This window comes from Chaetura pelagica, unplaced genomic scaffold (genome assembly GCF_000747805.2).
Source record: "Chaetura pelagica isolate M959 unplaced genomic scaffold, ChaPel_1.0 scaffold193, whole genome shotgun sequence".
NCBI lineage: Eukaryota > Metazoa > Chordata > Aves > Apodiformes > Apodidae > Chaetura > Chaetura pelagica.
Window position 1 is genome coordinate 352,132 of NW_009952562.1, and position 16,706 is coordinate 368,837.

Here is a 16,706-nt window from a genome sequence, read left to right on the forward strand (position 1 = left end):
TGAAGACCTCAATCCCTACTACAGCAGAACATGGTATCAACAAAATAAACCAGCTGAATTCCTTGAGAGCAGTGACGCTACTTGGATACCCTGGGAAATTTCACTGCACTGGAACATTTACCTTAGATTTACATTCAGTATTTTAGAGGAAGGGAACATCATAGTCCCTTCATGCTTCATCCTTGCTGGCTGCCTACCCAGGAAGCTTTATTGTTATTACTTCAAGAGGAAAGGAAAGGTGCTGGTAAGAGCCAGAAGGGCAAGGCAATGATGCTGATTATGAGATGCCCTGTTCTTTGGATGAACTCTGTAAAATACTTGGTTAAAAGGCTCCATGTTAAAAATATTATGAACAAAAAGGTTGTCTTAAAAATACAGAGCATTTCTCCCTCTTCAGTTCAAAGCCCTGGGGAAAAATGTTTTGCTAGATTCAACGACAGGTTTGCTGTAATCAAGATGTATGACAATGCCCTGGGTCAGCCAGGACCACCCACAGCCTCCAGACACAGGTGATTGCTTCAAGTGGAACGTGCACCTCCATTTCTGTAAAAAAGGAACAGGGACACTTCTGGAACCTTCACTGCAGAGTCTTTGCCAGTGTCCAGCTTTTGGGCAGAGGCAATCTTGCCACACTGCAGAGTCACAAACTTGAGGATCAGAAGAGAAGGTACAAAGGATCATGACTCCGTGTCGGAGCCGGAGCTGCTCTCTCGGCTGATCTCGATCTGCAGGGACGGCAAATGATCCAACCGGCTCTTCTTCTGCCGAGACTGTTCCTTCTCCTTGATGAGAGCACCCCAGACCCTCTGGAGCTCTGAATCATCCTCCTCTGGAGATGCCACAGAGTTTTCAGGTTTATCCGGAGTCTTTTCTTGTGTCTTCGGAGCAGACCCTAATCGGGTCCATAAATTTCCTAATTAGATGAAAAACAAACATGTATTATTTTTCTTTAAAAGACAGGGCTAAGAGGAATCCTGGAGAAAGTCTGAGGAACCTCCTCTTCAATGAGCTGCATCTCTTTTAATCTCCTTCTACTCCCCCCCCTTGACGTTTGGAACTTACTGTGCTTTCAGCAGCAGCTGAAATTTAAACAGGGGAGGCTCAGTGCAGCCTTCTCCACTGTTTCCCATGCACAGAGAATGCTGAATGCAGGTCTGAGGTGCCACTGCATTCACTACACCTGATTCAGTACCCTGTTTTGACCACAGTTTTAAAGCATTCCTCTACTTTGAAACATACTTATATAAAAACGTTGCTCATAAGTCATCAACTCAACCTACCTACATATATTTACAAAGCTCTGAACAAGCACTTGCTAATACATCTTAAATTTCACTCAACTGATCATCTTGCATGATTTTCTGCTGAAATGTCAATATGCACTGTAAAAATCAAAGGCATTGCAGTGTTTTCTCCATAAAACCAACCTGATTTCTTCTCTCTGGTGTCAGAGTAGAGGCCTTTCACATCTTGTTTGGGGATCCCTAGCCGGCTGTGTACGTCTGATATTGGTTCTCGACGGGGAGCAGAGGTGCTACTTGGAGGTTTGATTTCTGGAGAGTGTGGTCTTTTTCCCAGCCTTTGTCTCACATCTAGGAAGATTTACAGTGATTAAAACAACAACAACCACAATGCAGTTACTTCAACTTCTGCCTACTCATTTTATGCTCCTTGCACAACCTCAAGAACTCAGAACTACACACTTTCTCTAGTTTCCATCTTTTCTGTAGTCTTTTCATTTAAAACTTTCTCATTTCCATCTCAGACCTGGCAATGTCTGCAATAAAATCTATCCAGATTTTTCTCTTTTATTTTTTGGCAGCGAATTTGACATGTAATGTTTTCAGGTTGTGATGTGGCCAGAAGGTTGAAAACGTGAGACACTCCATGACTTGCTGCATTTCTGTTTTACCAGCACAGCACATATGTAACCAGCAAGAGGTAAGATTATACAAAAATGGGTATGCCTTCAGCAGTTCCTTCTGGATAACAGATACTTTGCTCTAGAATTCCAATACTGTTTGCTATTTTGTAGAATTAAATGAAAACCGCAAGATAAGAATCCTAAATATATTGAGACTACTTATCCCATGATGCAAGTCCTACATTCTGAAGTTTGTCTGGTTTAGCTGGATATTCCTGGTCTTAAAGAGGGTCCAAACAAAAACATAAAACAAAGAAAGTTATAGGATTTACATGCCACCTTGTCAGAGCCCCAAAATCTTTAGAAGAGGTAAAATACACAAACATAAGTTCTACATGACATTGATAAAAACAGTATCATTCACTTATCAATCAGATAATCTTCTGATGTATGTCAGAAGTAGCTGAAATTACACATACCTTTTGGACACTGAAGCCCAAAAACCAAACCCTGGCAAATGAAAAACACATCCATGTCCATGTAATACATGTTCTTCCATGTAAGCACCTAGTGTTTCTTGTTATATTTTGTAGATGAGCCTTCCCACATGCTCTGTCCTTCACAATCATACAGAATTTGCCTCAAGGAGTGAGCAAAGCAAAAAGGCCAAGGTGGGGAGAAGAAACAGGCAAATAAACTGAATAAAAAGGTCACTCTTCACCAAATGTACTTAATTTTGCCCAAAAGCAATCCCTAACTCAGTCTCTCAGCAAAGAAAAATCAACTGTATGGATACAGAAACTGCTGCTGAACAGAATTCCCTCAGGTTTCTCAGCTGCAGTGGAGCACAGATGTGAAATGAACATTCCCATTCCAGTGAATATACCCATTCCAGTCACAGTTCTGCACAAGAGTTTGAAGTTACCTGACTTCACAGTGCTGTTTGGCTGACGTGGCCCAGTATTATTCTGCCGTTTCTCTTCCAACAGCAGCCTCACATCTGCAACTTTCTCTGATGACCCTTTATTCCCAATCCGATTTTTGATGTTACTGGTTGCTATGCTGTCTGCTCGCATGGAGTTCCTAAAAAAAGTAATAGATTTAATGCCCCTCAAATGAAACAAAATCTTGTATAGTTCTCAAGTCTTCCTGTGTGTAAAATTGTATCATACAAAACAGTAATATCTGGATTTCTCTACTAAGAAATGGGGGTAAAAATATCCCTTAGAAAGGCATGTGTTCCAGCCAGCATCCTAAGTTTAGCCATAAGGACATGAGCACCTCAGCACTCACTCCAAGGCAGGTGTAGAGTTTGTGTCCTACAGGCTGTGCCCCTGGGTCAAAATCCAGAGCAGATAAGCAACCTCTAAGTTGTGAAAGCACTCAACATTATAATGAAGTACAACCATCCTCCTTAAGGGATGCATTTAAGTTATTTTAAAAACCTAACTATATGAGATTTTGGTTAATATGCCCATTATGAATGTAAATTCCTTTTGGTCATCAACAGTTAAGGGTTATTCTCCTTTCTGAGAAAAGAGGGAGGGGTAAAGGGAAAAGGGAGAGTTATTTCTCTCTGGCCTAGCTGTGAAGTGCAAGAAGTTAATTGTGCTTGCTTGCATAATTTTCTACTGATTCCACTTAGAGCTTCATTATTATTGATTGGCAGGGTTACAGAAATCTGCAAAGGAAGCTTTATTTTAAAAATACTAACTGCAATTAGAGCTAGTAGCTCTGCTTTATGTATTTTGTATTTCTTTTAAAAATTCCTACTACAAAATTATGTTCAGAATTGAAAAAGTAGCTTCAGTTTGTCTTTGAGCTTTGACAGCTCTGTCACTAATCAGAATGCCTTTTCATGGGTACTTTCAAATAATAGGAAACATTTACCTAATATTCTTCAGCTGTGACTCCACCTCATCTGCATACATGGTCATTTTCATGCTCTTTTTGGGAGAGGGAGTCGATATCATTTTCAGCTCCAGATCATAGTCCATCTCATCAGAATCAGAGGCACTGGCACTCGACCTCCTGGCGGCGCTGCGCTCTCGGGACTGCTTGAAAGCCTGCAGCTCATCCCGGTACTCCACCACAACCCTGTCATCTTCATCCATATCCTGATCTTCCTCCTCCTCTTCTTCCTCCTCAATGGGCTCCTCAGGAACATTGACTAAACCTGCAGCAAAGCAAACTGATCCTGATAATCTGAAGTTTCATATAGGGTACTTTAAATCCAAGACAAAAAAAAAAATCACTATAATAAATAACCCATTACAAATGAGTAGTTCTCTAAGGATAGAGAATGCACACCTCCTACCTTAGGGAGCAGATTAAGATATCAAAGCCTAATTAATAGAATTTTCTAATCTTCATTGATTTACATCTAGCTCTTGCTCTGTCACAGAACAGAAGAACTGACACAGTAAGTAGGACAAATTGGCAAGAAGTTTAAAGAAGTTATTCCCTCTTTTTGTCCTTGATGCTATAAGCTCCTGTGTCCTAAATTTGTAAAAGAAAAATATCACAGAAAAAAACGAGCAGCTATTTTGGTAAGCCAGTAAAGTGGCTGCCTCACTTATTTTCTGCAAACTCTTAAAATACGATTTGGTTAGAGATGTATTTTTTTAAAGTACACTTCCCTTCTTGCACTGCAGGAATTGGATGAGGCAGGGGGGGCCTTTCCAGCCCTCTATTCCCCAGCTGTGCTCCTACAGGCTCACATATTTGCATTAATTACCTGAGTGACGATGTTTGTAAGGAGGAGTCAAGCCAACATCATCCCCAATAAGTGTCCTTTTCTTTATCACATCCCGATGGATTCGACGGGAATGGTATCTTCGCTTCCTGAAACACCAAAAAGAGTCACATTCCTGTCACAGAAAAGGCATCAATCAGCTCTATCCAGTCCTGGATTAAGCATATGCAATTATCACTCACTTTACTAGAAGACATACATTCATGTCAGAGATCTCTTCTGAATGTTTTGAATGTAAACTTTATTTTCATGAGAAAACACCCCCCTTGCAGATTCAGTCACATTCCAAAAACACTATTTACATATAAAATGCATCTCCATAAATTGAATAGAAAGAAAATCCACAAATTAAAACAGGTTTAGATTATCTTGTCCAATTACCTGGAATGCTCCAACTCCTCTATTCAATACTCACCAAGAATTGCTAAGAATCCCCTTCATGCCTCCATAATTGGGGTTGCCATACTTCATGTAATACTGGCTTCGCCTTGCAGCTCCCAGCTCCTTCTTGTCATCTGAAAAAAACATCAATTAAAGGAATATTTCCCTCTTTGAATCTTACAACACCTGCATACAAATAAACAACTATCCAGGCAAAGACACAGTGAAAGTAAGGCTGAAAGTGTCCTACAGATCAGCCTCACTTCAGTCTCCTTCATGAAGGGTACAATGTTGCTGACACCTCCGCAATTTCTCCTCCCACCACAGGGTTATTTATGTCTGGAAACTTAATTCTAGGGAGACTGAGTTTCTGTGTATCAGCTCAAAAGAGCATCACATCCCCTTGTAACTGCTGGAAGCTACACTTACCTTACTTTGACCTTTCTTTATGGATGTGTCGCTTCCCAGATGGCCCAGAAATTATACAGTTTTTTCATTTTAGTCATAAATTTTAATATCTTAACTGTACTAATACCTCTCTAATATAATAACTCATGAGCATCTCAAATTATTTTCAGATTTATAAAAATATGAATTACCTCTGTGGAGGACACCAGAAAACCAATTGTGTGGTACTGGGAAGAATGCTCTGAGCCCAAGATAAAAGGTTTTAGGTGCAAGCATTTTCATACAGCTTGTACTGGATTTAATTCACATGTGAAATGTGGATTTATTTTAAAATCTTAATGCCTAATTATTAGCAAAAGTGCTAACAATTTTGCAAAAGATACTTTGAGTCATTCATTAGTCAACAAATAAAACTAAAACAAGCAATTAATTCATTATGCTTGTTAAGCTGTTCATTTACCTTTAGTAGCAAATCTCATGAATAGCTTGTTTCCTTTAGCCAGTTTATTGGCAGGGCGAAGATCATTACGCAGGAGAGAATCCTCTTCTACCTGGGAGAGGGCATCCAACTTGGGGGGGCAAAAAAGGTATTTTGGACTCAAGAATAAAATGACTGTGGAATGAAAATGGATTGCCTACAGAGAAGCAATCAACTAATCACTAAGAAAGTTACTTTTCAAATTATGTTCAAACGAACTCTGCGTTTTCTTGCTTGACAAACTAAATGTCCATTTTTAAATTTGCTTCCTAACATTTATCTCAGATTATTAAATCCAATTGTTTTCAAATGACAAACTACCGACAAAATGCAGAAAATAAATAACACAACTCAAGACACTGAAAAAATGTTTTCTTGTTTCATACCTAAATGGCTTTACTAACAGGTTCTCATGCCCTCAAACAACAAAAGGTGTTTTTTCATTTATGTCTGATATATATAAATTAAAATTCATATTTCTAGGATGTATAAGTGTTCACTGAGCCATTTGTAAAGAAAACACTAATCACATCTATCATATACTCAGCCAATGAAGATTAAATTACATAGAAAACATCAACGTGTATGCTGCTTCCCACACATCCAAGGGACAGCCTGCATCCTGGTTGTCTCTGGAAGCACAGCCTTCCCTGCTGAGAGGCCATTGTCCTCCATGACTGTCCTTTCCTTGCCTCCTCTCAGCAGAGCAGAACAGCCAGTCTAGCTGTCACCTGCTGGATGCCCCATCACTCTTCTAGATCCCCTTGGACAAACACTCTCACATAGCTGCTCTCACCAACAGCACACCTGCACTTCCTGTCATTTGCCCATCTAATCTACTTTGACAATTAAACTGTGAATTGCAAATATATATTGTTAAACCTATAATGTTAGGAAGACTTTACACAGATCAGAGCAAAACTTTCATAACACTGTTTTTGCTTTCTTTCTGTACTGACCTCAACATCACTTGGGTTGTCATCCTCAACCTCGCCTTCTTCCGTCTCATCGTCAGAACTTTCCTCCTGTTTTTCTAAGAAGAAAAATATTTGGGGATAAAACATAACCTCCAATTTAGTGTATCAGTCACATTACCTACATTCTCTGTAATCAAACTGCAGGAGTTATCCTTTCCCCTCTACAGTCTAAAGAATAATCAAAATGATGAATGCCTACATCAATCTGAAGCACACAGGAGCACAGAGCAGCATGAACAGGACAGCCCCTGTGCAGGTATCTGCCTACAGCAGCACACACTGATTATTAACTTAATTACTTGAAAGCAAATGAAATTGCACTGCATGTCAGGGTGTGACAGAGATGAGACAGGCCAAGACTTACAAAAGCCTGTTTCCTTCAGCCTCCCATGAAAATGCTGCAAGTACCTACAAGCATCCAAGATTAACCATGTAAAACAGGTTATGTTATTCAAAAGCTTTCAGGTGTATGAGAAAGCAGGAGATTTAAAAAAACAACAACAAAACAAACACAAACAACCTTAATGACTTAATTTCAAAGTGAAATAACTAAGAGAAGTGCACACACTTCCAGACTACTAAATGTATGAGATGCTTGCACAGAATCGTCAGGGTTCTTCCTTGCTAGAGTAAGAAAATTGGAGTTTTTTTTTTCCAGTCCTAAAAAAACCAAAAGTGAATATGGACACATTAACATATACCAGTATCATCTGCAAAGATCTCAAAGCACTTCATAGACATATGACTTGGGTAGATTGGATCATTGGGCCAGTGTCAATGGTCTGGGCTTCAACAAGGCCAAGCGCTGAGTCCTGCACTTGGGCCACAACAACCCCAGGCAACACTCCAGGCTTGGGGAACTGTGGCTGGAAAGTGTCTGCAGAAAAAGAGCTGGGGGTTCTAATTGACAGGTGGCTGAATATGAGCCAGTGTGTGCCCAGGGGGCCAAGAAAGCCAGTGGCATCCTGGCCTGTATTGGAAATAGTGTGAGCAGCAGAAGTAGAGAGGTGATTGTCCCCCTGTCCTCAGCACTGGTGAGGCCACACCTGGAGTGTTGTGTCCAGTTTGGGGCACCTCAATTCAAGAGAGATCTCGAGGTGCTGGAGCAAGGACAGAGGAGGCAATGAAGCTGGGGAAGGGCCTGGAGAATCAATCTGATGAAGAAGGCTTGAAGGAGCTGGGGATGTTTAGTGTGAGGAAGAGGAGGCTGAGGAGAGACCTTGTCAGTCTCTACAACTACCTGGAAGGTCATTGTAGAGAGGTTGGTGCTGGTCTCTTCTCACAGGTAATTAGCAACAGAACAAGAGGGAAGGGCTTCAAGCTGCACCAGGGGAGGTTCACACTGGACAGTAGGGAAAAAAAAAATTCACAGAAAGAGTGTTGAACTCGGTGATCCCAAGGGGCTTTTCCAACCTGAATAGTTCTATGATTCTATGACTAATAAAAAAAAATAAAATGTATTTTGGAGTTCTGATCTTATTCTTAATCTCACCCAACAATACACATGAAAACTTAAAATAGAGACCAGCAGCTGTTCAAAAGGTCCTGACAACATAAAAATGTTCAAGGAAACAAGCAAAGCACAATTAACCAAACTGAAACCAAAGAGGGAGTGCAGGTAAACAAAGGAGCCAAACTGAAACCTGAATAATTAAGTTCCCTCGGGGAGAGCATTCAAACACCTTTTTTCCCCCCCCAAATGATAAGATTCTCACACATCTCACAGCAAAGACTAGTCTTTCACTTCCCCAAATGTCTAAACAGCCCTCAAATTCCTGCCTAAGAAAGGAATGTCAGATTACTCCAGTGTATCTTTATGCATCTCACCCCTTAAGGTGTAACTGAACAATCTGTACTTTATCTAATATCCCACTTTTCCAGACAAAGAACTTAATGTAGGAGTAATTTAGGTAACAGGTTTTGAGATGTGCTGTAATGATGATGCAATAAGCAATTTGTAGCAAAAAAGATTAAATACATATATTTATGCTCTACTGAAACAAGACAGTCGCTCATCTCCAAAAACTTCTTAAGAAGTCTTACTTGAAGCATTATCAACATTTGCCCCACAATTAAAGTCACATGGATGGTTGAGGAGCCACTGTATTGTAGAGAAAAGCAACAAGAAAAGTGAATGAGTTAGAAGGATCCAAAAGTTGAACAAAGCCCTAAACCCCACTCTTTCTAGAAAGGTTTTTGGTAGCACTGCACATATCTACTAGAGAGACTGACTACTTGCATTTTCTTCAAACATGGTGTCTAAGCAAAATCTATGGAAGAATAAATAAACACATCTCTCTTTGCTTTGTACTATGAAGTGCAGCACTTTGAACCACAGCAATTCATCACACTACTGGAACACCCCAACAACCCTGAGGTAGCAAAAGTCTGATTTTTAATTTATGCCCACAAAAGTAAAATTAATATACAATGAAGGCATTAAGATACCAGATTTACCACAACATTAAGATGTACTTTCAATACTTTGCTCTCTTACAACTGACCTCTCATTGTGCTTCTCTTATGAAAGTATAATGGTCACATTTAGAGATGCTGCACACCGGGGTGAAGTGACACCCTGATACGTCAGTGTGAATGATACAGTTAAAGGGTGATGCTGCATCAAGAAAGGAAGGAACTCTGGCATTTTCCAACATCAGCTTTTTCCACAGGTAGAATCCATCCCTTTCCTGCCCTCATATGCACATCACAGTTTTCTGTGCAAGACGTACCACTATAAATGTCACATCTGAGTGTGACCCTGCATCTAACACGTTCAGTATCGACTGAGTTACTGCTTTTGGTCTAGCTCCAACCCACCTTTTAAGAAGCAGCTTCTTCAAAAGGTTTCCAAGATGAAAGCCTTTTTTAAAGTGGCAGAATACATTTACCTGAAACTATATGATAGAAGCTCCTTCAGTAATTTAGATTATGTAGCACCCAAGCACAAGTTTAAAGCTTCATTCATTTAACTAGATGATGTCTGTATATGCATATCTCCATCTACCTTTCTTGGGTTTTTCAGCTGTCTTCTCTTCATTGTTTTCTCTGCTTTTTGTTTTCTCCTGATCAGGCAAGGAACTCATATTTATTAGAGCCCGTGTTGCTGTTACTTCATCAAGCCAGACCACGTTACCTATGACATATAAACACATACAAAACCAAAACATAGTTTGTATAACCAACAGTCACATGCACTATCTTACTGGGGTGAAATCACTAACAGAAGTTCAGAAATGTTCTTATATAGTGACATGACAAAAAAAGTAACCAGAGACAACTCTTGCAGAGGAGGTTATATTTTTAACACCCTTGATAAGCTGGGGATGCAGTTTCATCACATTAACAAAAACAACACACACAGCTGGTGTAAACCAAAATCACTGTGCATTAGACTGCTTCCTGAGCACACAAATCACGATATCCAATCAAGGTCTGTGAACTTCATGTTAGCACACAAGTGTGATTAAAGGGGGAAAAGAAAAGGGAAAAAAATTAAGAAGCCAGAATCTCAGACCTTACTGCAGAATTCTGGTAACCTTTTCCAGAAAGCAGGAAAATAGAGGAAAATAGAAGAGGCTGCTCAAGCACAGGTCATAGTGTACACAGGTTAACAAGATGATTCAGGACATGCCTCTCACACACACGTAGCAGCAGATGATACCACAGTGTAACTTATTAGACTAATTAAAAGCATTTTGCAGCTGCTGAAATTGTAAGAGTTAAAACTGCTTAGAAACAGGTTTTTAACAGAAGCTTTATGCACGGATGCATTCAATGCAAATACAGCAACAAATGCTTAACAGCAGAGCAGTAGCTGACAGAGTGTATTCAGGTACCAAGAAAAATACACAGTATCCCAAATAAAAGAATAGCTCTTAAATTACTTAAGCAGAGAAGATTTACATGGTAAAGAACACCAGGATATTGACTTGAATGCCTGGCTAATAACTTTTCATTTAAATATGCCTAGCTGCTCTTCATATCTCCACATTTTCAAAGCCTTTAGCATTTTATGTTAATCAGTTTGACACACTGAGCAGTGTCTAAATTCCCCTTTGCATTAGGACACCTTGAGATGACATTCAGCTGGGAATATTCAGGTTTTTTGCCATGCTGTGAAGCAAACCTATGCTGAAAAGACAGTGATTTTTCCTTAATATTTTCATCAAGTGTAGTCAGCATGCTCTCAGACACAGCATGTAAATTCATCACTAAAAGAGATGTATTTTAACTGTAATTGGGCAAACTGCTGTTCTGACTCTGAAGCCTGAATTTCTGCACTGCAGATCCCTCTGGCTCCACGAGAAATTGATGCATGTAACACTTAAGAAAAAGGACAGCCAGACAACTTTAAAAATGTAGAATCAGCCACAGAGTTAAGCTCTACAATTGCTACCTTATGATCACCACAGGTTCATCTAGCAGCTCTTCACTGCAGTTCTCCTCCTAGGACACACTGCCTCTCAAATTTCCTGTCAGCCTGTGGCAGCATCTCAAGGTGTCCCACACAGCACTTCAAGGTTATCTGTTTTCTCTAGCACACCATCTCTTGTCTAGCACTCAAATGTAATTCCTCCAGGGTCATGCCAGGTAACCATGCTACTAATTGTCAGCCATGCTTGTCAATGAACCAGCTTCCAGCAATTCCAATCCAACTGGAAAACCTGCACTGGCTTCTGCTTCTTTTTTTACTACTTCAGTTACAGGGTTTCCAGTCACATGAGTCTCAGAGCCTTCCAGTGCCACGATCCAGTGCCCAACTGCAGCAAGAAACTCTTGCACAGTCTTCAGCATCGCTGCAGGAAGTGTGACTGTCAACAGCCTTCTTTCCTCCTGGCAATCTCATCGTGTGCTTACTCCTCAAAAAAGCCCTTCCAATGGAAATGTACATTCCTTTTCCAATCTATGTAAATCACTCTCAGATGCTACCTTCTTCCACCCACCAATTCCTCCTTTGGACTGCATTAAATACAACAACAAGTCTGCTCCTTCACAGCACAAAACCACACCAACCTGCCTGACTGCACACGGCTCAAATACCTTCTCAGAACAAGCAGTTACACTATTTATGCCAAGGTGCAAGTAGCACAAGATTGTAGTGCTTTTTTTTTATCCACTTGGAGACCTGCAAGTTATTCCAGCTATCTCTTTGCAATAATAATACTCAACCAGGCAGCAGGTTTGATTTTCACCTTATGCTGTTTATTCTTTCCTTCTAAACCTCATTTGACTAAGGTGAAAGACAGGGAAATTGAGACAGGCAAAGCTCAGGGACTTGGAAACCACAAAGACATCTGAAGTACAGATATGACTGAAATTGGAAAAAAAGTAAGAATTACAGATAGAGATTGTTTACTCACATGATGTATCGTCTAACCACTCAATATGAGCAGGAGGATATTCTTTGAAATAGGCAAAGATGTCCTGTGTACTCATCTCATCTACCCCACAAATGTAAATTGTGTCCAGTCTCACTTTAGGAATTGCTGCAAAGAGAAAGTGATACAAGACCAGTTCTCATTTCTGCAGAGCAAGCTTTTGTATTGGTAACATATGGGTAGCAAACATTTTAGATAAGCTAAAAGGAAGACAATTAGAGCAAAGTATGATGTACACCATTCTAAAGTACCATAACTTGAATTATTATTCCACAATGCAAATCTTTAATAAATTGAGAGTTAAGAAGAGGTAACACTGGCAGCTGCAGGTACTGCACAGCAATCAAACTGCCTTAAAAACATTTTTTTTCAATGCTGTCATTGCTGCACTGTGCTGTCACAAGTACTGCCATTAAATACCAAAGAGCAGGGAGAGCTCAGGGCTGTGAGCACGACCTGTTCAAAGCACTCCCACTTGGATCATCTGATGCAGAGCTGTTATGGGCCACAGATTAGCGGGTCCAAGCTGCCAGATGGAAAAAAAAAAAAAAAAAGCCTGGAGAGCTCACTGGATGCCAAAAGCACCAATGTGTTGTGCATTCATCTCCTGGCTGATCTGCTTAGGCTCCAACATGGCCAGCCTGCCCCCTCAGAGCACACGGGCCACCAGCCCAGCTGCGCTGTGCGTACAGCCCGGGATGTCACCTCGCTGTGCACAGGACACACACTGCTCAGCTCTGGCCTTTTCAAAGAATTTAAAGATCCTTAAAGATCCTTTAAGGATCCTGAGGGTGAACCTTAGGCACGTAGCACTAGGAGCCATTGCCAAACTGTACATCAGGTACACAATAAATGTCAACAACTTCCTTCTGGGGCTGGTAAAATGAGAAGCGAAATGGTAATTGTCAAGTAGCTTAAAAAGCAGTGACATTAAAATAAAAAGGTGGGGAAAAACCCCAAAGTGACATTTGAACAGTTTCCCAAGGAAGTGGTGGATTCCCTCACAATGGACAGTTTGAAGTCTCAGCTGGACAGGGTGCTGAGCCACCTCATATGGTAGTACCTAGAAAGGTTGGACCAGATGATCCTTGAGGTCCCTTCCAACCTGGCATTCTAGGATTCTATGATCTCTTTAGATAATGACCTAGGAAAACCCCTGGGGATGAAGGAAATAGTATAAATCAAGTAAAAGAAATGTGAGGAAGTAAACAACAGAATCTTTTCTTCTTAACTGCTACATAAACTCATACCTTTCTTCATCATGTCCCGATCCAGAGCCACATTCCTTTGGGCAAGATTCACTTCAGCTCGAAAATGGAAGCGTTTGGCTCTTTGCTCCTTCTTCTCAATTGCTTCCTGCAAAATGGAAAACAATGCAGTCAAAGCAGGAATCACAGCAGCATTCCCAAGAACACATTTCAAATAAAATTTACCAGATAGCAACCATCTATAGTAATAATTTTGTACAGGTCTCTTCAGAATCAATGTTTCAGAATGCAGAAATAATTCACTAAAGCGTCTCTCTGCCAAGGAATAGCTCTAAAGTAGGTCCAGCAACATCGTGGGCATCAAGAGACATGGAAAAGAAGGTATTTTGGGCAGTGCTCAGACTCCAGGATGGAGCAGCAACATTATCTTTTCCTTCCTAGCAAGTGTCCAGAGTCTGGGCTCAAAAAAAGGTCTGTTAAAACAAGCATTTCCACCACATGGAAAATGGGTCTTTTTAAGATTACAGGGATTTTTCCCCACCTGTCTTTTAAATAGACATAAAAATGTGAACTTGTCTCTATCAGCATGAATTTACCAACTCCACCTGGAGTGCTGAGTACAAAGATCTTATTTAGACTAGAAATTCAAGCTGCTTTTAAAGTAGCTCATGAGCAACAGCTGATGTGGATCTTGTCTAATTTCTGAAACTGACTGAGAAGCTCCTTATTTTACAGAACCAATTAGAAAGAATTAGAGATTTTTGGATCTTGCTATCCAAACTTAGAACACAAACTGTAAGTAAGCAAAAACTGCCACCAATGATAATAAAAATGGGCTTTTTACTAGTTTTACAAGGTTGCCAAAACATATTTGACCAAATTTCTGGAAGTTTTTTAGAACGGCATTGTTAAAGAACATAACAAGATAGAGCTTTCTGCTGAGTAGGGAAACTGCAAAGTGTGTTGAATTCCAATACACACACACACACACACAAAATATTGAAGCCAAAAAGCTGATTTTTAGTCTTCATCTGAAACCCTTTCCACACTCTTTGATAGGCACAATCTTCTGAGCTTCAGTAAAGCAAAATGGGAATTCATATAATTTGTCAACACACTGTTGGAATGAGGATTTGTACTTGTTAGAACAAGCAAAACTGTCTCAGTCCTAGAAAGCAGGTGTGACTAAAAGCTTTTTCTCTATCTAGATCCAGTGGTCTGTTTCACAGCCTGAAACAACAGCCAATCCACTATTCCATGTACAGAGAGGATTCAGTTCCACAGAATGCTGTAACTTTATTTAAATGCAACAGCTGTTCACATTCTTCAAACTGTGTCTTAAATAATTAAACAATAAGATGCCCTTGGAAGATACGAGGCAAGGAAACTAGATTTTCCTGCCAAGCACTTGTGCTTCCTTCTGTCACTCACCCAAGAGGAAAACCCACAGCTGGCTTGTCCCAAAGGGCTTTGTTTGGCACTACCAAGTGGTATCAAGGCAACTCCAACAGAAATGTTTTCAGGTTTTGGCACACACATTTTCTGTAAATTAAAGATGCTCTTTCTCCCCATTTACAAGAGATTTTCAAGCCACAACCAACAAAAGGAGAATTCCCAGGCTGCTGAAAAATGCCAGCTCTCTGAACACAAAGTGAAGCTTCTGTGCACATTGGGGAAGAAATCAGTGAAATGGTTTCTCCTTTCCAGTACAAATAATTAGAATATGTTGAAGAACTATAGCACAAAAATTACCTTGGATGTTACATCTATTCCAGTAATGAAACTTCCAGCCTTGTTTTCATATCTTCTGCTCGTGTCCTGAAACAAAGCAAAATGGAGATAAAATCTCAGTGAACACTGAAAGCAACTGACTTGCTATGCTGAAAAAAAGCCCTGGCCATTTCTAGGAGAAATACATCCTCTTCTCCTTCAGCCAAATTACATCCCTAGACAAACAGGTACACAAACAGTGACTCTCACTGATGTCAGTAAAGGTAAAAGCAGATGAACTAACCCAAACTTCCTGTACTGTAAGAGTTCTTTCCTTTGGCAAAAGGCAGTTCCTGTGTCTGCCTCTGCTAAGGTTTTACTTATTCTCCCTCAGCAATACAGGGGAAGTCATCAAACACCTTTCCTAATTCAAACTTCCATAATTTTGGTTTTAGGTAGAATTTCCATGTAACACATGAACAGATTGAGCAGTGATACCTGACTCCTGAAGTGCCAACTCACAGCTGTTAGCCTCAAAACCCAGACCACCAAGCCATATCCACAATTTCACAAGTAACTGTTACCCCCACTCCCATTTACTATTTCAAACCCATCTCCCAAATACCTGCAAGATGCAACGTTACTGTTTTGATACAGCCCTTCTGATGAAGGGCTAAACTGGAGAATGATGTGGAAAATTAAATGTACAAGTTTAATTTCCATCAATCAGGACTGCTGAATTCACAAGGCTGCACTAAACCACACAGTCCCTGGACCAGTGACCCAATTCTGTCCCTTCTATAGCTTGTGTGTGTAAAAAAGGCACCTCTTCATTCTGGCACCCTGAGGATTATCAGCTGGCAAAACTTTGGGGCTGGAAGAACATGTCATGTGTTCTCTAGGGATAAATGTTTTGTTTATGCTTGTACTGCAATAATTGTTTTGACTAAAGCACTTCTTCTAGAAAGTAGGCCAGTCTCAGTTCAGAGCTACCAAAGCACAAAAAATCAAGCCACTTTTCTTAGGAGTAGCATCAAAGTTTATCTAAAGTTCACAAATATTTAGTTATTAAAAAGCAAAACAAACACTATTTTTTAAATTAAAAACCACTCCTGGTCCAAGACTGACTCATGGATCACAAGGAAGTGCAGCACACAAGTTTTGAGAGCAAAAGACTACTTAGGAGTTTAGAAGAATTGTGACTCCTTTTTAGGTATTAAACCTGATCCTACTAAAACTTGCACAGGAGCAATAAGCAAAAAATGAAGAAGGGGAGAAGAAAAATAGAAAGGAAACCCATAAAATCCACTCATCAGAGCCCGCATTCCCAGTGCCCCAAACTCAGGTCTCCCTCAGTCATACCCTGCTCCAGGTATTCCCTACGTTCCCGGCACCAGACACCCATTTTCCACGCGCTCCCACCCGCAGCCCAGCACTGCACCCCAAGCCCCCTGTTCCACCACCGCCTTCATTCCCTTTGCTCCCCAGGCCCCTCGGCCGCTCCCACTCACCCTGTGCCCTCACACCCCCCCCCGACACCCCTG

The 16,706-nt window shown here is 40.5% G+C and overlaps 1 protein-coding gene across 1 annotated transcript in view; it reads right to left on the minus strand.

Annotated features, from left to right (window-relative positions):
- Window positions 1-677: 677 nt before the first annotated feature.
- LOC104384915 (chromosome unknown open reading frame, human C17orf85) overlaps window positions 678-16,706 on the minus strand; it is a 16,876-nt gene continuing 847 nt past the window's right edge. Inside the window, exons 2-13 of the mRNA XM_009993304.1 lie at window positions 15,205-15,270; window positions 13,495-13,600; window positions 12,227-12,352; window positions 9,871-9,999; window positions 6,846-6,919; window positions 5,869-5,977; window positions 5,035-5,134; window positions 4,602-4,708; window positions 3,755-4,040; window positions 2,790-2,947; window positions 1,428-1,592; window positions 678-913 (exon numbers count right to left, since the gene is read on the minus strand). Of these exons, the coding sequence (XP_009991606.1) occupies window positions 678-913; window positions 1,428-1,592; window positions 2,790-2,947; window positions 3,755-4,040; window positions 4,602-4,708; window positions 5,035-5,134; window positions 5,869-5,977; window positions 6,846-6,919; window positions 9,871-9,999; window positions 12,227-12,352; window positions 13,495-13,600; window positions 15,205-15,270 (1,662 nt within the window). The remainder of the gene's footprint in view (window positions 914-1,427; window positions 1,593-2,789; window positions 2,948-3,754; window positions 4,041-4,601; window positions 4,709-5,034; window positions 5,135-5,868; window positions 5,978-6,845; window positions 6,920-9,870; window positions 10,000-12,226; window positions 12,353-13,494; window positions 13,601-15,204; window positions 15,271-16,706) is intronic.